Source organism: Dasypus novemcinctus, chromosome 11 (genome assembly GCF_030445035.2).
Source record: "Dasypus novemcinctus isolate mDasNov1 chromosome 11, mDasNov1.1.hap2, whole genome shotgun sequence".
NCBI classification, from domain to species: domain Eukaryota; kingdom Metazoa; phylum Chordata; class Mammalia; order Cingulata; family Dasypodidae; genus Dasypus; species Dasypus novemcinctus.
This window is the reverse complement of record NC_080683.1, coordinates 76,973,284-76,998,886: the sequence shown is the minus strand read 5'-3', so window position 1 is coordinate 76,998,886 and position 25,603 is coordinate 76,973,284. Positions and strand designations below refer to the sequence as shown.

General features: G+C 35.4%; 1 protein-coding gene across 6 annotated transcripts in view; it reads right to left on the bottom strand.

Moving 5' to 3' along the window:
- GRIK2 (glutamate ionotropic receptor kainate type subunit 2) overlaps positions 1–25,603 on the bottom strand; it is a 764,129-nt gene that overhangs the window by 337,716 nt on the left and 400,810 nt on the right. For all 6 annotated transcript variants that reach the window (XM_071218609.1, XM_058307194.2, XM_058307193.2 and 3 more), the window contains one exon: positions 11,704–11,847. In XM_071218609.1, the coding sequence (XP_071074710.1) occupies positions 11,704–11,847 (144 nt within the window). The remainder of the gene's footprint in view (positions 1–11,703; positions 11,848–25,603) is intronic.

The window sequence follows — 25,603 nt, the reverse complement described above, 5'->3', positions numbered from 1 at the left end:
CTTCCAAATTGGAAAGCAAGAAGTTAAAATTTCACTATTTGTAAATGACATGGATCCTATACACAGAAAACCCTGAGAAATCTACAGCAAAGCTTCTAAAACTTATAAATGAGTTTGGTAAAGTTGCAGGTTATAAGATCAACGCACAATAATCTGTAGCATTTCTGTATACCAATAATGAGCAATCTGAGGAGGAAACCAAGAAAAAAATATCATTTACAATAGTAAATAAAAAAACCAGATGCTCTAGAATAAATTTAACTAAAGATGTAAAAGATTTATTCACAGAAAACTATACAACGCTGTTAAAGGAAATCGAAAACTTAAATAAAAGGAAGAACATTCCCGGTTCGTGGATAGGAAGACTAAATATCATTAAAATGTCTATCCTACTCAAACTGATCTACAGATTTAATGCAATTCCAATAAAAATCAACACAGCATTTTTTTTTATTCTCCCCCTTGCAGTTTGCTTGTTTTCTGTTCTCTGTGTCCATTTGCTGTGCACTTTTCTGTGTTGTTACTTATCTCCCTTTTTGTCATGTCACCTTTCTGAGTCTGCTTTCCACAGCATTTGCAGGCCGGTGGTACTTTGTGGCACTTGTGGGCCACACTCCGTAGCACTCTGCAGCATGTGGGTGAGCCTGTCTTCACAAGGAGGCCCTGGGACATGAACCCAGGGCTTCCTATATGGTAAAGAGGAGCCCAACTGATTGAGCTATAGCCACTTCCCCCAACACAGCATTTTTTTAATGAACTGGAAAAACTAACTATGAAATTTATTTTTAAGGGAAAGAGGCCCCAAATAGCCAAAGACATACTGAAAAAGAAAAATGTAATCAGAGGAATCACACTACCTGACTTTAAAACATACTATAAAGCTGTAGTGATCAAAACTGCATGGTATTGGCACAAAGACAGACACACTGACCAATGGAACTGAATTGAGAGTTCTGATATAGATACTCAGGTATACAGTCATCTGATATTCAACAAGGTCACCAAGCCCACTCAACTGGGAAAGAATGGCCTCTTCAACAAATGGTGCTGGGCAAACTAGATATCCACATGCAAAAAGAATGCAAAAGAATGAGAAAGGAATACTATCTCACGACTTACATAAAAATCAACTCAAGATGGAGCAAAGATTTAAATATAAGTGCCAAGAACATAAAGACCTTGGAAGACAATGTAGGGAAGCAACTATAGGACCATGTAATAGGAAATGGCTTCATGAACTTCACACCCAAATCACGAACAGTGAACGAAAACATAAATAAATGGGACCTCCTCAAAATTAAAACCTTTTGCACCTCAAAGGAGCTTATCGAGAAAGTGAAAAGACAGACTACCAAATGAGAGAACATTTTTGGTAACCATATATCTGATAGAAGCCTAATATCCAGCATATATAAAGAAATCCTATATCACAAAAATAAAAAGACAAACAACCCATTTAAAAAAATGGGCTAGAGATTTGAATAGACACTTCTCCAAAGAAGAAACAAAAATGGCAAAAAAGCATATGAAAAGATGTTCAACATCATTAACTATTAGGGAAATGAAAATCAAAACTACAATGAGATACCATCTAACACCCATTAGACTATTAAGAAAAAGGAGAATTACAAGTGTTGGAGAGGATGTGGAGTAATGGGAACACTCATCCACTGCTGGTGGGAGTCTAGAAGGATCTAGCCATTGTGCAGAACACATGCCTCTTCTGTCACTTTTACTGAACCTATGGTTGGTGCTAGGGTTGGTGTATGCCCAGGAGACTTGAATCTCTGGGCTTTCCATGTGCCACCTGGGCCTTGAGCCTAAGCAGAGTTGGAACACCTACTCTCCAGTTCATTTGACTTACCAAGGTCAGCTAACAAGGAGGTGAGGATGATCAATCACCACATCAAGGAACCAAGAGATTCTACAAGTGTAAGCAGTAGAATCCCATCCATCAGCCATGTGAGATCTAAGCCCCCTCTCAATTTAGAGGTGGAGTAGACATCGCTATCCCAGGGTCCTCAGGATGAAGGACTAAAATGTGGATTAGAGTGGACATACTGATATTCTACTATAGAATTACTGTGACTCTAGAAATGGAAGAAATTATATCATTGATGGGAGTTGCTGAAGGCAGGGATAGGGAAAAAGAGGGGTGATGTGTGGGCATTTTTGGGACTTGAAATTGTCCTGAATGATATTGCAGGGACAGATGAAGGACATTATATATCCTGCCATAACCCGCTGAATGGACTGGGAGAGAGTGTAAACTATAACATAAACCCTAATCCATGCTGTGGATTATAGCAGTGCACCAAAATGTATTCATCAAATGCAATGAATGTACCAAACTAATGAAAGAAGTTGTTGATGTGGGAGGAGTGGGGGTTAGGGGTGGGGAGTGGTGTATATGGGAACCTCTTATTTTTAATGTGACATTTTGTGTGATATACGTATCTTTAAAAAGATACAAAATATAGATAAAAAGATACAAAAATAAGAAAATAAATATATATTTTTTCTTTCTCATCCTGATGGCCATATATATAAAAATTAGATGTTTTTGATAACCCAAAAGATGGCATCAGAGTAGGCAGATGGAGTTTAACTCTCTCAGAAAAAACAATAAAGAGTCAAAAGCTGGCTGAGCAGCCTGCTTTGGGGATCAGCAGTCTAGGACTATGCTACACAACAACCAGGAGGGTGAGTGACAGAGAGATGAGGAACCTAAAACAAGAAACATGAGTTTCCAAATCCCCATGGCAAACAGGAAAGGCTCCTCTCCTCCCACACTCAAGATAAGATATAAGTCACAGTAAAAGTCCTGGCTCATTGCAGCCAACTGAGAGGGGAACACACCTCTTCCTCCTTGTCAGTTCTTACAATGGAAAAGGGAGAGGAGTCAGGAGGCTTCTCTTCAGTGACTTCAGCCAACAGAGTCTGCTTTGAATCCTGGCTCTGGCCTGACCAAAACATAGGAAAGCAGAGACTGAAACGCCTCCATAGAAAGGGGCACTGACAAGCACCATCTGCTGGCTGGTATGAAAATTGAATGGATAAAAATGCTTTAAGGTTCTCTTATCCTTAATTCCTGGGAGAAAATCTGTGCTTGATCGTTGAGTCCCTGGCCCAATTTTGATTACTTAAACTGGGCAATTTTAAAGAATAAGTTGAACCAAACATCAAAGAAAAACTTTGGGACAAAAATAAATAAATAGACAAATTGAGTAATTGACCATCACAGTAAATTCACCAACATATTCAGATGCCAAGACATAAGCAAAAAATTACAAGCCATACCAGGAAACAGGAAGAGATGGCCCAGCCAAAGGAACAAACTAAATATCCTGAAGAAATAAGGATTTAAGAAAATTGATCATGGTAATCACACAACTCTCCTAAATCAATTCAAAGAATTGAAAGAAAACAAATAGAAAAGGAATATTAAGAAGATCCTGGATGAACATAAAGAATAATTTGAAAGCATGCAAAGAAAACTAACAGAGTGTATGGGAATGAAAGACAAAAATGATGGATGAGATTAAAAATACATTAGAGGGAGTGGATGTGGCCCAAGCAGTTGAGCGCCCACCTCCCACATGGAAGGTCTCAGGTTCAGTTCCTAATGCCTCCTAAAGAAGACAAACAAACAACAAGCAGACAATGAGCAGACATGAGCAAAAACAATAAGCAGACAACAAGCAAAACAAACCAACAATGAGTAGACAATGGAAAAAAAAAACAATGAGCAGAAAACAGCAAAACCAATACGTAAACAAAGATCAAAAACAAATAAGCAAGGAGCAGGCATGGCTCAAGCAGTTGAGCCACTGCCCCTCATGGGAGATCCTGGGTTTTGTTCCTAATGCATCCTAAAGAAAAAACAGATGAACAGAAAAAAGCAGACAATGAGAAAAAGCTTCAAGAAGACAATAAGAAAATACAATAAGCAGGCAATGAGAGCAAAAGATGAGCAAAAATAATCAACAAAAATAATGAGCAAACAGATGAGGGAGACAACTCAGGAGGAGAAAATACATTAGAGGCACATAAGAGCAGATTTTAATTGCTTGAAGACAGAACATCTAAACTGGAAAACACAGGAGAACAGAAAGAGAAGAGAAAGGAAAAACTGAAAAGAGTTTAAAGGAGTTGAATGACAAAGTGAAACACATAAATATATGCAATATTGGTGTCCCTGAAGGAGAAGAGAATGGAAAAGGGTCAGAAAGTATATTTGAGGAAATAATGACCAAAAACTTCCAAACCCTTAAGAAGACATAAATATCAAAATCCAAGAAGGACAATGCATCACAAAGAGAATAAATCCAAATGAACCTATCCCATGACACCTCCTATGCAGAATGATACATATCAGAGATAAAGAGAGGATTCTGAAAGCAGCAAGAGAAAAGCAAAGCATCACAAAAAAGGGACCTTCGATAAGATTAAGTGCTGAACTCTATCAGAAACCATGGAGGTGAGAAGAAAGTGGCATGATGTATTTTAAGGTACTGAAAGAGAAAAACTGCAAGCCAAGACTTCTGTAGGGCAACTATCCTTCAAAAATGAGGATGAATTCAAAGTCTTTACAGACAAACAAAAACCATTATAATATGTTATCAAAAAAAACAGAATTACAGGAGATACTGCACCTGAAACAATAAAAAAACAAAGGACTTGGAGAAGAGTGTAGAAATGAAGATTATTAAGAAAGGTAAATTAAAGGGTAAAAAGAGGCAATAGTAAGATATGAAAACAGAAAACTGAAGAACAAAATGGATTATGTAATGCCTTTACAGTAATAACATTTTATGTTAATAGCTTGAACTCCCCAATCAAAAGACATAGACTGATAAAATGGATTAAAAAAATATGTATCATTTGTGTACTGTCTACAAGAGACCCTCCTCAGACATAAGGACACAACCAGGTTAAAAAAAGTGAAATGCTGAAAAAGATACTCCATGCAACTAGTAACCAAAAAAGAACTGGAGTAGCAATACTAAGATTGGAAAAAATGGATTTTAAATGCAAAAACTCTTACAGGGGATAAAGAAGGTTATTACTTATTAACAAAAGGGGCAATTCACCAAGAAGAAATAACTTTGCTATATATTTATGCACTAAACTTGGGTGCCCCAAGATATGGGAAGCACATACAGCAAAACTGAAGGGAGAAATAGATGTCTCTACAATACTAGTTGAAGACTTTAATACACCACTATCAGTATTGCATAGAACATCTGGACAGAGGAAAAATAAACAGAGAGGCCGAATAACATGATAAATGAACTAGACCTAACAGACATCTAAAGAACATTGCATCCCCAAACATCAGGGTATACGTTCTTTTCACGTACTCAATATTTCCTTCTCCAAGATAGAACATATGTTGGGTCACAAGACAAGACTCAATAAATTTGAAAAGATTTAAATTATACAAAACAGCTCCTCTGAGGATAATGGAATGAAGTTGGAAATCAATAATGGATGGGAAAAGGGAAAATTCATAAATATGTGGAGATTAAACAACACACTCGTAAATAATCAATGGGTCAATAAAGAAATTGCAAAAAAAATTGTAAATATCTTGAGATAAATGAAAATGAGAACACAGCTGTCTTAGTCAGCCAAATTGGAGCTAATGCAAAATACCAGAAGTTGGTTGACTTTTATAAAGGGTATTTATTTGAGGTAGGAGCTTACAGACACCAGGCCATAAAGCATAAGTTACTTCCCTCACCAAAGTTTATTTCCACATGTTGGAGCAAGATGGCTGCCAACGTCTGTGAGGGTTCAGGCTTCCTGGGATCCTTCTAGGATCTTGCTTCTCTCTGGGTTCAGGGTTTCCTCTGTTCCCAGAGCTTGCTTCTTCCTGGGCTCAGGGTCCCTGTATTCCTGGGGCTTGCATCTCTTTCCTCCATGTGCTTACTTCCTGGGGCTCCAGGTTAAGGCTTCAGCATTAAATTCCAACATCAAAACTCCAACATCAAAAACCCCCAAATCTGTCCTTTGCCATGTCCACTGATATGGCCCAATCAAAGCCTGACATAACTTAATCATACCCAGGTACAGACCAGATTACAAACATAATCCAATATTTCTTTCTGGAATTCATAACCATGTCAAACTGCTACAACAACATATCAAAACCTATAGGACAATGCAAAGACAGTGCTGAGAGGGAAATTTACAGCCCTTAATGCTTATATGAAAAAAGAAGGAAGAGCTATAATTAAAGGTCTAACTGCATACCTGGAGAAACTAGAAACAGAACAGCAAACTAAGCCCCAAATCAAGTGAAAGGAAAGAAATAGCAAAGATCAGAGCAGAAATAAATGAAATTAAGTTGAGAACAAATAAATAATAGAGAGAATCCACAAAACCAAATCTTCATTCTTTGAGAAGATCAACAAAATTGACAAACACTTAGCTAGACTGACGAAGAAAAAAAGATGCAAATTTTAAAAATTAGAAATGAGAGGGGGGACATTAGCAGTGACCTTGCAGAAATAAGAGAGATCATGTGATAATACTATGAACTGAAACACACAAACTACCTACACTGACCCTAGAAGAAACTGAAGATCTCAACAAACCAGTCACAAGTGAAGAGATTAAAACATCAAAAACCTCCCAAAGATGAAAAGCTCAAGACCAGATGGCTTCATAGGTAATTTCTACCAACCATTCAAAGATGACCTAATACCAGTCTTGCTCAAATTCTTCCAAAAATCTGAAGAGGAAGGAATGTTTCCAAACTCATTCTTTGAAGCCAACATCATCGTAATACCCAAACCAGATAAACATACTATGAAAAAAGAAAATTACAGACCAATACCTCTAATGAATATAGACAAAAAATCCTCAACAAAATGCTCAAACCAAATCCAAAAGCACACTAAAAGAATTATATACCATGATCAAGTGGGTTTTATCCCAGGTATGCAAGGGTGGTTCAACACAGGAAAACAGTGTAAGAAACCACATTGACAAAACGAAGAAGAAAAAATCACACGATCCTCTCAATTGATGCAGAAAAAGCATTTGACATACAGCACCCTTTCTTAATAAAAACATCCAAAATATAGGAATAGATGGAAGCTTTCTCAATATAGTGGACTGTATATATGAAAAACCTATAGCTAGCAGAAAGCTTTCTCAGACCAGGAACAAGACAAGATTGCCTGTGGTCATAATGTTATTCAATATGTGCTAGAATTGGCTAGATAAAGAAATAAAAGGCACCCAAATGGGAAAGCAAGAAGTAAAACTTTTACTCTTCACTGAAGATATAATCCTATACCTAGAAAATCTTGAAAAATCCACAAGAAAACTACTAGAACTAATAGACAAGTTCAGCAAAATGGTGGGAGACAATATTAACATGCAAATAATAATAGCATGTCTATACACTACTGATGTGCAACCTGAGGAGGAAATCAGACAAAAAATTCCACTTATAACAACAACTAAACCAATCAAATATTTAGGGAAAAAACCTAGCCTAGGCCATAAAAGACCTGTATTCAGAAAAATACAAAACATTGCTAAAAGAAACCAAAGACTTAAATAAATGGAAAGATATTCCATTTTCACACATTGTAAAACTATCATTAAGATGTCAATCTGACCCAAACAGATTTACAGATTCAATGCAATCCCAAAAACAATCCCAACAGAGTTTTTTGCAGAAATGGAAAAGCCAATTATCAAATTTATTTGGAAGGGTAAGGCAACCCAAATAGCCAAAAATAACTCTTAAAAGAAGAATGAAATTGATGGACTCTCTCTTCCTGTCTTTAGAGCATATTACTTAACTAGAGTGGTGAAAACAGCATAGTATTGGCATAAAGACAGACACATTGACCAATGGAACTGAATCGAGAACTCAGAAATAGACCCTCACATTTACAGTCAATTAATTTTTAACAAAGCTGTCAAACCCTACTATCTGGGTAAGAACAGTCTATTCAACAAATGCTGCTGAGACACCTGGATAGCCATATTCAAAAGAAAGAAAGAGGACCTCCATATCACACCTAACACAAAAATTAACTCAAGGACCTAAATATAAAAGTGACAACATAAAATTCCTAAAAGAACATGTAGGAAAACCTCTTCAATATCTTGTGATAAACTGCAGTTTCTTAAATCTTACACCCAAAGCACAAACAAAAACAACAAAAAAAGATAAATGGGACCTCCTCAAAATAAAACACTTTTTTTACACCTCAAAGGACTTTGTCAAAAGGGTGAAAAGGCAGCTGACTCAATGGGAGAAAATATTGGGCAATCATGTATCTGATAAGCGCTTAATATCCATGATATATAAAGAGACCATACAACTCAATAATAAAAAGATGAAATACCTAATTTAAAAAATGAGCAAAAGACTTGAAAATTAATTTTCCATAGAAGATTTACAAAGGGTGAAGAAATACATGAAAAAATGTTCAACATCACTAGCTATTAGGGAAATGGTAATCTAAACTACAATGAGATATCATTTCATACCTCTTAGGCCACTATTAAAATGTCAGAAAACTACAAATATTGAAGAGGATGTGGAGGGATAGGGAATGCTTATTCACTGTTAGTGGAAATGTAGGATGGTACAGCCACTGTGGAGCACTGTTTGGCAGTTCCAAAGGACGTTGAATGAAGACTAAGTGTTATACCCATATGAACTGAGAGAATTGACATGAACATACATCTGCAAACCAATGTTCATAGCAGCATTATTCACGATTACCAAAAGTTGGAAACAACCAGGTGCCCATAAACTGATGAATGGATAACAAATTGTGGTGTAAACACACAGTGGAATATTATGCAGCAGTAAGAAGAAATGAAGTCATGAAGCATATGACAACATCGATGAACCTGGAGGACATTATGTTGAATGAAGCAAGCTAGACACAAAAAAAACAAATGCTATATAACTGCACTATTATGAACTAAATACATTACATAAACTCATAGAGTTAATAATTAGAATATAGGTCACCAGAAAATAGAAGGAGCAGAGAGAATGGAATGCTGAGGGTTAATCTGTGCAGAATTGGTAAAAAGGTTGTTTGTAAATTTTTGTAAATGAATAGAAATGGAGAAAGCACATCAGTGTTTGTATCTAGCAGAGTTATTATATTGGAATGACAGTGGTTGAAAGGATAAGTCTAAGGTCATGTATATTACCAAAAAGAAAGCTAAAAAAAACTAACATGGGACTTCATAGCAGTGAAACCTCATCAAAAATATGAATATGCATGATATTGCTTATATAAAATTGTTTTTATAAAATATAAATACAAATATACTAGAGAGAAGGAATATATGGCAGGGGAAGCATAGAGAGATTGAGAGGTGATGAGTTTTATTTGTTTTATGTTTATTATTATTATTATTACTACTATTGGAATAAAGAAAATGTTCTAAAAATGATTAAAGTAATGAATGCACAACTGTATGATTATACCAAATACCATTAATTTTACACTTTGGATGGATTTATGCTTTTATTAATATGTATTAATAAAACTGATTTGTTAAAACAATTAGATGTTTTCCATTTTTTCATTTGGGAATAGGTTGGAAAATAGTTATAAACTAAAAATTTTAATTGTGAAACATATAGTCACAACTATAAAGTTTGAAAGAATATACACTAAGACTCCAAAGAAGAAAAACCAGTAGGTTAAGGGTAACATTTCAATAAGGATTAAAAATGGACATCATTAGTACTACATTTCTTTAGGCTCCACATGTTTCTCAGTCACTTGTGTATTACGAATATATTCCAAAATATTTTAAACTAATAAGTTACAAATGAAACAGAAAAAAGAGTAATATATATCTATACACATATTGCATCATGTCATGACTAAAGTTAAACGTGTATTAACAGGCTTCCAATAAAGAATAAAATTTCATAGCTAAACAAATTTCTCCCAAAGAAAATTATTCCAGATGTTTAACAAAACTTCCTAATGGTATAAACAAATCAAAGGGATGAAGAGGCACAGGAATATAAGTGTAGAGAGATAAAACAAATCTGGAGTAAAGACATTACAAAGAAATGTGTACCATATCCAATACATTTAGTAACATGGATTTCAAATTCCATTTTGAACTTCCTACCAACCAAAGCAAAGAGGAAAATATAAAGAAATCACAATATATTCCTCAGGGAGTCATTTGTGAATGCCATTCACCTGAGACTGCGGTAAGAATTTAACAAGGAAAATTTGTGAGCCTATTCTTTGCTGAGGATCTAGAGATTCTAAAATATGGCCCTGTTTGCACTTTTATTTCCATAATGAATAGTTTATTAGAAGATGAACAGATGATTTCCTTTAAGTCATTAGTGATAAAACATGTGGTGATAATATCTTTGAATTTTCACAGCAGAGATTAAGACAGTTAAATTTTCATTTAATTGCTGCAGAGGGATTTCCTTCATGAAATAATAAGCACACATACACATATATATAAATATATGTGAGTGTGAAGAAAATTCCTTTGTCAGCTTAGGATACTTTTCATTAGATTACAGTAAAAGTCATGTGAGATATACATAAACATACATTTTCCCTATGTGCTTTAGTTAGTGTTTGGTCTATTAAAATAACAGACACAATCAGAAATCATATATACACATAAAATGATTGTATTATAAATATGAAGTAAACTTTGCATTTTTATGAATCCATTTATTCTATTTTATGTTAACCATTAATATAATTAAAATAACTAGGCATTATCATTATACTTAGAAACCATAGGCCTAAATAACTGTATTTTAAAATTTATAAACGGAGTGTACATTTATATGTAATACACTTTACATTAGTGTTAAAAATGCAATGCATATTTTGTTGCCTAAATTTAAGCAAACACTCTTCAAACATCTGCATCACTACGTAAATGAAAAATAATAAGCATAATGTTTCAGGATGGTAAAAGCTAACAATCTCATAACTCAAGCTTTCAAAAGTCACAGATTTTCACCTATTTATACCATCAGAGATATTCTGAAGAATTTCTTATATATTTATGCTATAATTTTCTTCCTCCTTTTATTTTCATTATTTGCTAAATGTTCTGATTTTGCTTATACAGGTGGGAGAAGAGGGAGAAGTGTAACTTAAAAGATAAAAGTAGGGAAGATTTGGCGGAACAGATGGAGCATATGCCTACCACATGGGAGGTCCGCGGTTCAAACCCGGGGCCTCCTTGACCTGTGTGGAGCTGGCCCATGCGCAGTGCTGATGCGTGCAAGGAGTGCCCTGCCACGCAGGGGTGTCCCCCCGCGTAGGGGAGCCCCACGCACAAGGAGTGTGCCCGTAAGGAGAGCCACCCAGCGCGAAAGAAAGTGCAGCCTGCCCAGGAATGGTGCCACACACATGGAGAGCTGACACAGCAAGATGACACAACAAAAAGAAACACAGATTCCCATGCCGCTGACAAGAATACAAGTTGACACAAGAAGAACACACAGCGAATGGACACTGAGCAGACAATTGGGGGGGGGGCAGGGAGAGGGAGGACGGGAAGGGGAGAGAAATAAATAAAAATAAATAAATAAATCTTTAAAAAAAAGATAAAAGTAAACAGTCACTTCTAGGAAAGTTGCTATAATCTCAAGTGATTGATCTTGAGGGAAAAAAAGACAAGGTAAACGTATAAATCCTGTCATACCTCTTTAATAAGGCTCATAAAGCGGGTCCCAAAGCGCCAAGGTTTGTGTCGATTACACTGTAAGGAGCTTACTGTCATCTGGGGAAACTGTTGGACAGCCACGGACACCACGTGCACAGCATCATACATTAGAGCTGCATCAGTCTGAAATACGAGAAAAAAGAAAACATATAGTTAATTTACCATATGAAGATTGGTAGAGTATTTGGGAGAGAGAGAATGAAGTGGTGAGGGAAGTATACATTCAGTTGTTGTTTACTTTTAAATGTACATGAAAAAACAGTGTCTCGACACTCTGGTTCTCTTAAATAAGATGTTGTGATCAAATTATTATATCAGTCAGCTCCATTGGATATTTGGACCCAGTCCTCCTTTCTGAAGTGATAACCCAATTACTTATTTCCTTAGTATCTCTGTTGAAGAAGGAAATGTGTGAAGATATTATTTCTCGTGTCACTCTCTTCTTTCCATTTCTAACTCTCTACCATTAAACACACACACACATACACACAATGCACTCAATTACTAATATTTTCAATAGTTACATAAATCACATTTCACATATAAGTCAATAATTAAACAAGTCCCTTGTATATGAAGAAAAATAAAAAGGAGAAAAAAGAGAGATCAGAAAATACATTCACCTAAGAAGCTTAAAAGTATAAACCTTGATCTTTTCTTCAGCTTAATTTTTCAAAAGTTTCACTCAGAAATGATGCTACAGTTTTGAATTTCCCCACATGTATTAATCCATTTTCAAGAAACTAAGCTTAATCCCTTGTATCTTTTACTTTTCCCAAAATTTCCATATGAATAAAAGTTCATTCTGGCTTCTCAAGTAAAATGAATCTGAGCACTACTGTGTTTGCACCTGCTCAAATGACCGACCACTTCAGAGGCTGATGGTAAAAAAAAAAAAAAGTTTATAAGTTAGAACAAACGAGAAGCTCGGTGCCTGTCAAGTGCTGTGTTAAATGGACCCTCACATTGTGTGTGTTTGACAGATCGATGCCAGGCTCACTACCTAAAGAAGACAACTACACTGACAGTGCTGGTAGCTATGAATTTGGGGCCATCTGCTTGGCATGCTTTGGAATAAAAGCATATATTTCCCCTTCTCATTCACACAATTAGTGAGCTGTGAAATGAATTCCAAAATGAATAGGAACCCTGTAGATAACAGCATTTGCCACAATACCATGCAAAATGAGTACACACAGTAGCTTTCATGCAAATGGATCCTAAGGAGCTTTACAACATAAAATGGAAAACGGCTAAGGAGCACAATGCAATGACAGAACATAATAATGATGCCATTTTATAGTTCATAAATCTTCAGGGAGTATAGCTGAGATTCATAACCTTCATTTTATAAATACCAGCAAACTGCATTCACATACTCTGTTGACCACACAGTGAAAATTAGAGGAGTGGAGTTGAAATATGTATATGCCACGAGCCTGAGGATTAGACTGATATTTGTCTTTGGCCTGAGTTAATATTCAGGGACATGTTTCATATACCACAAAGGTGCTCATAAAAATAGTTTCTAAAATATGAAAGACACGTTTTGATTTCAGTGTTGTCATAACTATCAAAAGTTTTATATGCTGCCTTGGCATCTTATTAGTCAGAATTCTCCAGGGAAACAGAACCAACAGGAGACAGATAGATAGATAGATAGATAGATAGATAGATAGATAGATAGATAGATAGATAGATCATAGACAGATGATAGATAGATATAGATGGTACGTATATTATGTAAATACTATGAGATTTATTATAGGAACTGGCTCATGCAGCTGTGGGGGTGAGCAAGTCTAAGTATAGTAGGGCAGGCAGTAATACATGGGCTCGGATGAAGGTCTCCCATGAATTCCCCAGGAGAAGCTGGCTGGCTGAAGTAAAGATGGGAATTCTCTCTTCTGACTGCTGAAATCACCACTTCTTTTAAAGCCTTCAACTGATTGGATGAAATGTCTCTCATTGCTGAAGGCACTCTCTTCAGTTGATTGTAGATTTAATCAGCCATATATGCAATCATAGTAAGTGGGTATTCAAAAAGCCTTTCCACCACTTTATCAATTCAATTGCTTCAGAATGTTAGGGAACATGGTAAGACCAGTGAATTCCATGAGCATATGCTCATTCCCACACTTCATTTGCTATAAAGTGGGTTCTTGATCAGAAGCAATGCTGTGTGGAATACCACGATGGGTGAAAGGCATTCTGTATGTCCCTGGACGGTAGTTTGAAAGAGGTATTACATGCAGGGAAGGCCAACCCATATCTGGAGAATATGTATATTCCAATTCCCACAAAACACTGCCCCTTCCATAATGAAAGTGGTCCAATGTAATCAACTTGCCACGAGGTAGCAAGCTGATCACCTCAGAGTATGGTGCCATATCAGGGACTGAGTTTTGGTCTTTGTTGCTGGCATATTGGGCACTTGGCAATTGCTGTTGCCAGGTTGACCTTGGTGAATAGAAGTCCATCTGACTGAGTCCATGCATAACCTCCACCCCTACCACCATGTTTACTTTGTTAATGAGCATACTGGGCAATGACAGGCACAGCAGGAGAAAGAGCCTTACTAATCCACACAATGGGTCATCCTATCCACTTGATCCTAAACACTTCTTCTGCTGTAGTCATCCTCTGATGAGCATTCACATGGGACATAAATATCTTAATGCTTTTTGCCCACTCTAGAGAAAAGTCTATCCACAAACCTCTCCCCATGCCTCTTTGTTACCAATTTTCCAACCATGTTATTTCCAACTCCCAGACCATCCAGCCAAACCACTGGCCACGACCCATTATTTAGTATACAAATGCACCTCCAGCCATTTCTCTTTCCAAGCAAAATGAACATCCAGCTTCCCTGCCGAAGTTCTGCCCACTGGGAGGATTTCTCTTCACTCTTGTACTTCGGGGATGTTCCAGAAAGGGACTACAGTGCTGCAGCTGGCAACACTGAGGTGGTACCTATACATAAGGCATAACCATCTGTAAACTAGGCCTGAGTTTTCTCTTCCTCAGTCAACTGAAGATGCTGATTTTATGGTCCATAGAATTGAATTTATTTTATTTTATTTTATTTTTTTATTTTTATTTTTTCCAAATTCTACTCAATTTATTCATTTTTTAAAAAGATATTACATTAAAAAAATATGAGGTTCCCATTCACCCCCACTGCCCCCATCCCACCACTCCCCCCACAATAACACTCTCCCCCATCATCATGTTTATTTTAGAAGTATCTGCAATCTCCACAAATTAAGCACCACTATTCTGTGTATTCTTTCTTCTATGCACAATTTTGTTTTAATGAAGCTGTTTATGCTTTCTCACCTTTTTACCTCCTATCATAGATCACATACATCTTTTAAGAAACAGCAATGTCTACCTTTGAAGCCCTTGCACAGTATTCTGTACATTGCCTGTAGTAAGTGCATGGAAGTATTTTTCAGAGAATAGATGAATTCAGCCAAAAATTTCATTTAAACAATAAAAGAAATAGGTATTAGGGAGCTCTGAATAACAATCACATTTGCCATGTATCTAGAATGTATTACTTCCCTGAGTGAACCAAATCTGCCAGCAACTCAGACCTAGGAGGAATATGAGTGCAGCCTCTGTCCCATTTCTAAATGAATTTATAGTAACAGTTTCATGAACACATTTATCTTTCCATTAAATAAGTGCAGGCAGGTCCCCTTTGAGATCTGAATGCTAGCTGGCAGGTGGCAGATCCATTCAGGAACTCCTACATCTCAGATTTTGCTCATTTCTAAATTCCATGTGAAGTAAAGTGCATAGCACAGAAAGCAGAGCAATTTAATAACTAAAGAACAAGATTATGAATGCTGGCTCTTTCTTTGACTTGATTTTTTACTAAAACAAATAATCACAAAACTTTTTAAAAATACTGTTTACCTTGTTTCCCTCATTTTCAATTAAAAATAAAAATTATAATATGCTATATATTTCTGTTGGACAAATTGCATTTGAAACCCAGATAGTTTTAGGAGAAAAACAATTGCAAATGTTGATTCTTCAGTTACAAGATGAAGACATTAACCATGGTGTGGAAGGGATGGATTCTGATCTCTGGAACTCCCTTGCACAGTCAGCACAAACCCAACTGGAACAGACAATCAGCCACTCCTCTGAGAAAAGGCAAGGGTCACACATGGAAGGCAGGCTGGTGTTCCCACATTTGGCTGGAACACTGCACCCAGCACTCTGCCAGGCACAACGCAGGTGCGCAGTGTCTGCTAACTGAATTGAGGGACTGAAGAAGAAATGCCCTCTGACCCTGTCGACAGCCAATTGCCAGAGACAATTCTCCCAGTTACACTGCAGCTGCCATTACACTTTCTCTGTTGCTGGCTCTTTGTACTACTCTGAAACAGAATTCTTTATCAGCAGCTGTGTGGACTGCACAGCTTGCATGAGATAATACATTAAAGCAGATTGCACAAACCCTGGCACATGGTGCATAGGCAGGTGTTAGGCAATGACAATCATCATCACCAGAAGAGCAATAGCCTCTTCAAGATGGATACTATCCAAAATAAGGGACCTGTTTAGCAAGTGTAATGTTTCAACCCTTCTGCACTCACTGCTAGACTAAATGATGGACTAGGTCTTGTGCAGTTCAGGAAAGCAGATCAGATTCCGGACAGAGAAGGATAGGAAGCAAATTATCATACGACAACATCATCCCTGTGAAATATGGAACACACATGATGATACCGTTCAGTTGATGTTAGATCTCTAAACAAATACTGAATACAGCAGAGATTAAGACTTGTCAGGCTGACAAGTTTAGAACCGAAGTATAAAGAATAAGTGGTAAGTTCATGTTACTGAACAAAGAAACACTGTTGGATAGATAATTACACACTAGCAATGTGAACCTGGAAAAGTGTGTCTCTTATTTTCTTCAGTTTTCAGTTTCTTTGTGTGTAAAAGAAGGGATGGAACAGGTTGATTTTAAGATGCCCTGTGATTTACAATCATAGTCCTAGAAAACCCATGTCTCATTCTGATTTTATATTGGCCTTTATAGTATAACCATAATGCTTATTTATTTGTCATATCCCCATAATTAATTGTCTTAGCTGCATAATTCATGTGCCCTTGTTTAAGAAGCTTGGTTTTTTTTGCAAATTCATAAATAGGGAAATTAAGGATCAATTGTCCTAGCCTGTGTTCCTATTCTATTTCCTGCCTAGATCAAAAAACCTGTCAATACTTATATTATCTTTTTCACCATATTAACTTTGCCACTGTTGTTCTCACCCATGATAAAACCATCCCTGGCCTTTTGATACTTTACAAAGGAAAACTAAATTCCTTTCTCTCATTTTCAGAGTCATACAGTAATATCCCAGTATTTAATCTTCCTTTGACTCTTCTTACACAGTATGAATATGGATCTCCCTATGCGTCACATTTTTTGACTAACCAGAGAGATTCTTGGATTGCAGATTAGTTGAATAAAAGGATATTCTAGAAGTTGCATGACAAAGTACCTTTAAGAAGAATATGGATTTTCGTCTCTACTTATTCGGCATTGAGTACTCATGTGGGTTAAAAGGGCTAAGAGCTTGAAGGGAAGATAAAGAAGTGAAAAGAATAGAATTAAGTATACTCTCACTCCAAATTGATGAGTTAGAAAGAAAATTCAAATATAGCAATGCTCTGAAGATCAAGTCAAGGAGAGTGTACCGGATGATACTAGTTATTGGGATTCAGACATGCAAGTCCTGGGCCATGATGAAGGCCTTTACTAATTAATAGATCTATTTGTTTAAAGTTCCTGTGCATTTGTAAATTTGAATATACAGTTAGGTCTCCCCAAACCTAGACTCTTTGGCTTAAGCTAAAAGCTACCAAACAATAGTGACAGCTAATTAACCTATTTTGAATAATGTCCTGGAAAGTATAACCTAAAGCACGGGTTCTTAACCACGGGTCTGTGAGCTTGAATTGAAATAAAAACAAAACAAAACAAAAAACATTTTTCTTGTGGGGATGTGCTGGTGTAGGTGTGGTATATTTATTAAATAATACCCGGTACAGTGTAGACTTAGTAAGGTGTCCTTGGTTCTCACCTGACTGGCAAAAGGGTCTGTGGAACAAAAAAAAGGTTAAGAACCCCTGGCCTAAAGTCTGGCTGATGCTAATTTTGAGTTTTCAGTGTCCATTTATGTTTATATTATACTATTTTGTCCTTTTTGTCTTGCAAGAACACTTGCTAGATGCTATTTTTCTTAATGATACTCAACAACATAATCTTACAAACAAAGCATTATTTTCCTGTAAGCTTTTAGAGCTTTATAATGTATGAAATTCAATCCATGGAGTTTTAAAGTTACAATTATGAAAGCTTTAGGAGATGATTATTTTACATTCTTTCGAAGAAGTAGGTGCATTCATCATGAATATTTTCTATATAATTTACTTTATTTCCTACGTATATCTTTAAAATGCACCACTTCCCAAGCAGAAAATCCCATTTGTTTTTACTACCACACTCTCTAAACATCTTTAAAAATTTATATGCAAATTCTAAGGTGTTTAGATGGTTTTCAAACATCAACTAGAAAAACTTCACTTTTTAAATAGAAATGATTAAAGTATGCCTGTGAAGCAGATTAGAAAATGCCAACAGGTTTTCAATTAAAAGTTTCATTCAATTAATGTAATTATTCTTACCTAATTAAATTTTTTCCACTAAGATCAGTCCATTGAGATCTCATTCTCTTTTAAAATGTTCCATGAAGCTCTTACTAATGTCCATGAACCACGCTCTATTGATAGGACTGTTAATGAACTCTCCAGCAACAATGCAGTAGCCTTAATAATTTAGGCCCTGTTAAATCTTGTCTGTTTTTTACTACATTTGGAACTGCTATTGATCTAGAAAAGAGTCAATGTCAAGGGGAAGTATTCTTTGCACTCCAGCTGCACTCCAATATATCCAATCATCTTGATATTTGGAGCTCAAATTAGCCCCTTGCATTTAAAAATTTATTATTCATCAATATTGTTTATATTTACTTTTTTCAACATGATGAATTAAAACAGATTTTTATGTTGTTAATAGACTGTGATTCTTTCTAATTTGAAAAAAAACAAAAAATACTAGAAATCTAGGTGAGATTAAATGTTTATATAAATACTAATTCAAATACCTGTAAAAACAAAGAATGTGAGACTTTATATTTCATTTACCCAAAGCAAAATTTAAAATGTTGTAAAGGTTGATTTTAACATTACTTGAAGAATAATGCAAAAATTAATATAGATATTTCTGGAAAATAAAATATTAGATATAGGCAAACAAACCACATTATGTGTCCGTTAAAACAGTGTTATCAAGGTGTATTTTATGTTCTACATTGTGTTTATAACTCTGTAATAAATTGTAATTCCAAATGTTCACAAACATGTAAAAAATATTCATAGAAAGCTAAAAGTTGGTTTTTAGTTTTGCAACATTAGTAATTATGGAGAAGTCATATTATCTTACTTAGCTTATTTTCTTCATCTTTAAAATAAGTAAAATAGCAATCTGCCTCACAGAGTTGTTGTAAGGATCATGTTAGGTAAATGTATAAAAGTACAAATCATAAAGTTCTTTAAATATATTATAATTATGGGGCAGAGTAACTGAGAATCTCAAATAAATTAGCAACTGATATCAAAGTAGATCAGGCAGAGGTCTGTGAGAAAAGAAGCAAGGACTGATGTTGGCACACATATTTTGCAGTGTACCATAGATCCATAACTTGAAGACTATCCTCTGTTCATTATTTTAATTAACAAGATTATTCTTACTTTGAAGATGTATTGATTTAACTAGTTATTATTTTATTGGCATGAGGAAAAGCTTTGCTTGCTCATTCTTAGATGTCTTGAATACCCCTTTCCCCTATGTACAAATACATTTCCAATTATCTTCTTTCATTTGTCTCAAAGTGTTTTATAATTTGGTTTATTCATTCAACAACATTTATTTGTTATTGTGTCAATGTCAGAAGCAATTATGATGTTGGGCAATGGAACTGATAAATCAAAGATAATTAGAGATATTCCCTGCCTTTGGCGTACTCACTGTAGGTAAGTGAAGCAAACAAGTAACCAATATTTCTCATATAATATCATATTTTATAGGGTAATAGAGATGTGTCTAATTTTGTTTGGAGTAGTTAGAAAGTAGTCATTGTTTGGAAGTAGTCATTGTTTGACTGTTTCTATTAACATTACTATTTTCGAAAAATAAAGAAGGAAAAACTAAGAAAATAAAAGTTGGAAAATATCATGGAGCCAGGGAAAAGGTAGAACCAGAATTTTCACCAACTTTTTAAAAATTGTACTTTATTCATATTTTTGTAACACAACACATTCCTTTCAGACTATAAAATATGATAGTCCATTTATGAGATAAATGTAAAGAATTTTCCTAAACTTGAGTCATTTTATATTATTTCATCTCAAAATTGATTTAAGTAAAAGACTAAAAGAATAGAACGTGGAACTCAGAAAACCAATAATTTGACTCTGATTAAATCATCTATTAAGTATTGTGGTAGGGTCTGTTGTTTTACCTCCTTGCAATCATTTTTTTAACTGCAGAATTCTCTTACATTTGGGTCAATTCTCTGACCCAATCTCCTAGGCACAGGCATAGGTATGTGTTCCAGCTGTAGCCATTGTTTCAGGCATGGCCAAATAATGCAAACTCTTTTGATGAAACCATTTGGGCAGTGGCACTTTTCTTCTTTTTCCTCCTGGGCTACTGTATTAGTAGATTGTAAACCATGGTGCCACCTCTGCACCTCTGTGTGAGAATAAAGCCAATCCAGACAAAATAGGCAAAATAGGAGATCAGAGATTGAAAAGAACCATCCATCAATGAGAGGTGAGGACGTTTTAGTGTGTTTGAAGACTGTTTATCCTGGACTTTATAAGCTAGAAGACCAATATGCATTCTTTCTGCTTTTAACTAATTTTAATGGAAGTTTGGAAAACTAGAATTGAAAGAATGTGAATAATCTAAACTTAGGCATTATATTTCTCAAGACAAAATACAATTATTACATCTCCTATCTCCTCACAGAGATGGGATATACACAAAGAAAATGAGAAGATATATGCAGACAGGCCATAAATAAGTATACAGATGAGGCATTAGAAAACATAATATTTTTGTTAAGTAAATTCAGTGAATGCATAATGATTGTCTTCTACTTATTGTATTAAGACCTTTAATTATTTGTAGTAACACATTCAATACAATAAGAAAATTTTAAGGAATTACTAAGATATCCCTATCATATTGTAAACGGGATACATTTATAACAGCACAAAATGGGGCAATTATGAAATGGCAGAGTGATACACACTCTGCCTGCCAAAACCATGGATCAAAATTTTGTTTGAATCAACACTACCATTCCTACTGCAAATTATCAACTTCAGGGACAATCAGAATGTGAACTGAAGCAAAAAAGTTTAATGGTATACTGCTGTGAATATTATTAAGAATGAAATCATAGAGGACTCCAAAACGAGATGCAAACTAATATTCTACAGTGCCCTTTATCCAGTAGGTTAATAGACTGACATAAAAATTGGAAATGACTGATTAAGCTGAATCAGTTAACTCTTGACATTTATACTTTTGCATGCTACACTTGTTGAAACAAATTATAAATCACAAACCAGAACATAAAAAATTGCATTAACAACATTTTATTTTTCACAGACTCCTGTACCATTCAGAAAATTAATTCAAAGCAGATAAAGAGCAGGAAGTCAGGGGTGATGCCTCTTTGCTCAGGAGAAAAAAATAGTTTGTTGAACTGGATTTAGCAACTGAAGAGCTGCAGCCGAAGAGGGGATGGTGATGCATGGCAGGGGCTCAGCGGAAAGCCAGGATGGAAAGCAATTCCACAGAAAATTAGCCACAAGAGGATGCTCACAAGAGGATGCTCACAAGAGGATGCCTTAAAAGGCATAATAAGAATGATCATCAGAAGAAACAAAAAGAAAATGTAAGGAATGAAGAGTTAGCAAAGATAGAATATAGCTTGCAATAATATTTTCTTTGTTAGTTAAAACTAAGAAATTCCATAAATTTATCATGAAAAGAAATTCAAAAGACACTCCAAATTTTGTTCATCTTTATCCTTGAGCCTTAGCTAGTGAGAGGATTTGGCAATTCTATGGAAGAGAGTCCAATAAAGTATGCAAATGCCAGGAAAATACTCAATTCTTACTTATGGCAGCAGAGTATGTCCAGTGAATCTCAGTGCCAGGCGGGAATTATTGAGTAGACTCATGTGTTTCCAGGATTCATAGCATCAGATGACATTTCTTCTCTTCCCTTGCATTCTTGGTCCGGAATGCCTTCATTCTACTCTACCAAACTCCATATCCCTCATTATCTTCTCTTTATTTTCTTGCATCTTAAATATAGGCTATATAATGAATATCCACAGTCTATTGCATTTTGGAAAGAAAAATTAGTATAACCATAACTATCACTCTGTGTTAAACACCAGGCAAAATTCAGCACATTTTGTACTTAGGCATTTGAATTAAAATTTGTTCCCAAGAAAACCAGTACAAAGGTGCCACACATATCCATCATGCGACAGAGAAGAATAAAATTTACTTCTATTTCTTTATACTAGCTGAAACTAGCTGAACCACAAGGACAATTTTTGATCAAAACTTTGAATGAAGTTGGCCACAGACATATTTAAAAAACCAGAGTAGTAAACGTATCAGTTATAACTTTAGTCTAACAGGTCAGTTTTGAACTATATTCTTTGGAGAATAATCTACCTTTTTTGAACAAGAAAGAAAGTAAATATTTCACTAAGTCATTTGGCCAAAAGAAAACTCTAACTCCTGTCATATTGTTCTGTGAGAAGCATTTTACATGCATTATTTAATTTAATTTTCTTTAACAAGCTAATGATCTAAACCATTATTATTTTCAGAAAAGAAATAAAGGATCAAATCACCCAATAACAGGACACCTGGAATTTATAAACAGGTCTCTCAAGTATCAAAGATTCCATGTTGGGTTTTTTTCCTGCTAACCCTTGATACTTTATGATAGATAAAATCGCCTATGGCTTTATATAGGCATGCCTGAACAATATAAAATAGATAGTATCTTAGAGATTAGCTCTCTCACGTTAAGGTACTATAATGTGCCCAATGAATTAAATATTGTAAAGACAGGTTTTATCCTATGTCATTTATGGTGACGTGAGCTCACTTTTCTGACTTAGAGGTGAGTGAGAATCAGTAACATTTCAGAGTGAGAGAAATCATAATTTCCTCACCAGATAAGGAAGAATATAATAAAGTTCTAGCACCCATTGCTGGTGTAAGGGGAAAAAAATGGTATTACTCTTCGGCATAATAACCTGAAAAAAATATGTTAAACACAAACTGGGACACTATAATTCCATTTGGGGAATGTACCCCATAGAAACAAAGGGATAACTATACATAGATATACATATACAAAAAATGTACTCTACAGTGTGGTTTATATTTTTTAAAAATGAAGCAGCCTAAATGTTTATCAACAAGTTTAAGTTGATTGTTATATTTCTGTAACTGACTATTGTAACACTTTTTTTTAAAATCTGGAAATACGTTTGATGTAACACTTTTAAATTACTATCTATAATTATATCAACATGTAAAACTCAATGTTAAAATTATGTTTTATATAACAAAACAAACACCTTTAAATTATAATAGTAAGAACTACATGCAGTAGAATATTTCAGAGCCTACCAAACCTGTTCCCTACTTCCTTAGAGGTAATTATTCTCAAAATATGGGTTTACATAAATATAGGCACCTACAGAAAGATTATTGTTTTTTTTTATTTTTTTAATCAGAAGTGGGATATAGTACAGTTGCTTTTTTTCCAAAACACTTAAGAATGTACCCTACTAAGATTGTATTAAAAGATTTCAATATATGCTTATTTTTAAGATGTTCATTGTTCAGGGTACATGACCCATATTAATTTATCTATACCTATCTATCTTCAAATATACACACACAAACTGACACATACATATATATATAAAGAGAAAGATTATGATAAACCTAACATACTTACAATGGTAATAGGGTTATAGACAAATTTATCTTTCTCATTTATGTTTTTTCAATGTGAGAACAATATTCTCTTAGGCCAAAAACTACTAAACTTCATATTATTTTTTGCAGAAAATAGATGTTAACAGATAAGGCACAATTTTACCCAAATTCATACTTAAGAAATATGAGCCAGTGTAGCTCAGGGATTAAGAACTGGCTTCTCACATACACAGCCTTGCTGGGTTCAAGAAACAGCCCCAGTACCTCCAAAAAAAAAAAAAAAAGGAAGAAAGAAGGAAAGAATATTGTGCCTATTGACTGCAGAATTATTAGAACAAAAGAAAATTAAATTTTCTAATTAAAAGTTGTTTGTACTAAATTACGGATAATATCAAGTGTTTAAAACTGAGTCACTTCTAATGTTCCTGATGTTAACTATAAATTTTTCTATCCTTTCATACCAAAGCTCAAACAAAATTAGGAGTTAGATAATATATGGCTGCTTGATGCTCTATCAGTCTAAAGATAGCCCCTTGTGAGTGGCTAAAATCAGTCAATAATGGTCATCTATGATGTAGGGAATATAAAAAATTATTTTCTAAATACAGTCATCAAAAGGAATAGGTGAGAGGAATTGTGGGAAGATGACAGAGTAGGAAGCTCCAGGAATTAGTCCCTCCACCAGAACAACTATTAAGCAGATAGGAACAATCTGCATCACCTATTTGGAACTCCAGAGTCCAGCAGTAGACTGTACATCATCCAGGGGAGGAGAAGGGGAAGGAGAAGGGAAAGAAGCTGATAAATTATGGTGAATACCAGTAAATTAATTTCTACATTCAGGGTTACCCCTCTTGTGAAAGGCAGCAGTGGGTCCAGCCTCTGGTACAGCTTGCTGATCCATCTGCCCAAGTTCCTGACGGCCAATCCCTGATCACTGCTTTCTGTTAACTACTTCAGATTGCTGAGGACTGAACTCTGAGGGTAAACATTGTCCAACCAACCCTAGACAAATGTGGAAGAGAAGGCTTAAATACAGTTTGCTTCGTCAGTTATGCAAAGGACAGTTGAAGGGCTGCATTGGCTGAGCAACGGCCAGGTCAAGAAAGCACAGCTTTGGGGAGCCATGAAAGAAACTCCTGGCCCCCTTTCTGGCCCCTCTCTAATATGACCACCCCAGCTCCTGCACCCTCCCAGGATTTGCTCTCTAAGCAAAGGCAGCTTGAGACAATGGAAGCAGTGCAAAAACAACTGAGGTGGATGGCCTGGGACAAAGGCTTATTACCTGCATTAAGTCCTGCAGTGGAAGACCAGGAAGAAGGAAAAGATCTGTTTCCTGGGAAGTACAGGAAGCATTCAAACTCCTATACACAGGGGAACTCTTAAAGCCACTAGTTAAGCACAAACCCAAGACAAGACACAGGCTGGAAAAGCCAGGGAGGACCCTGTACTTTGCATTCTCCTTGGGCTGACATTCCTGATAAGAAAATTGAATTCTGACAGAGAATACTAGCTAATGTAAAGTCAATTTGCAATGGCAAAGAAAGGTATCTTTTGCCTAAATTTGCTTGGTTTTATTATCTCCTGACACTCAAGAATTGCTGGTTACAAACTCAGAATAAATCCCAGATTGAACATTTGAAAACCTTAAAATGTACAGTGTGAACTAGAAGATTACAAAACAAACAATGAAACAGAAAATGATGGTCATTCAAAGGAAGAGAATAAAAATCAAGAA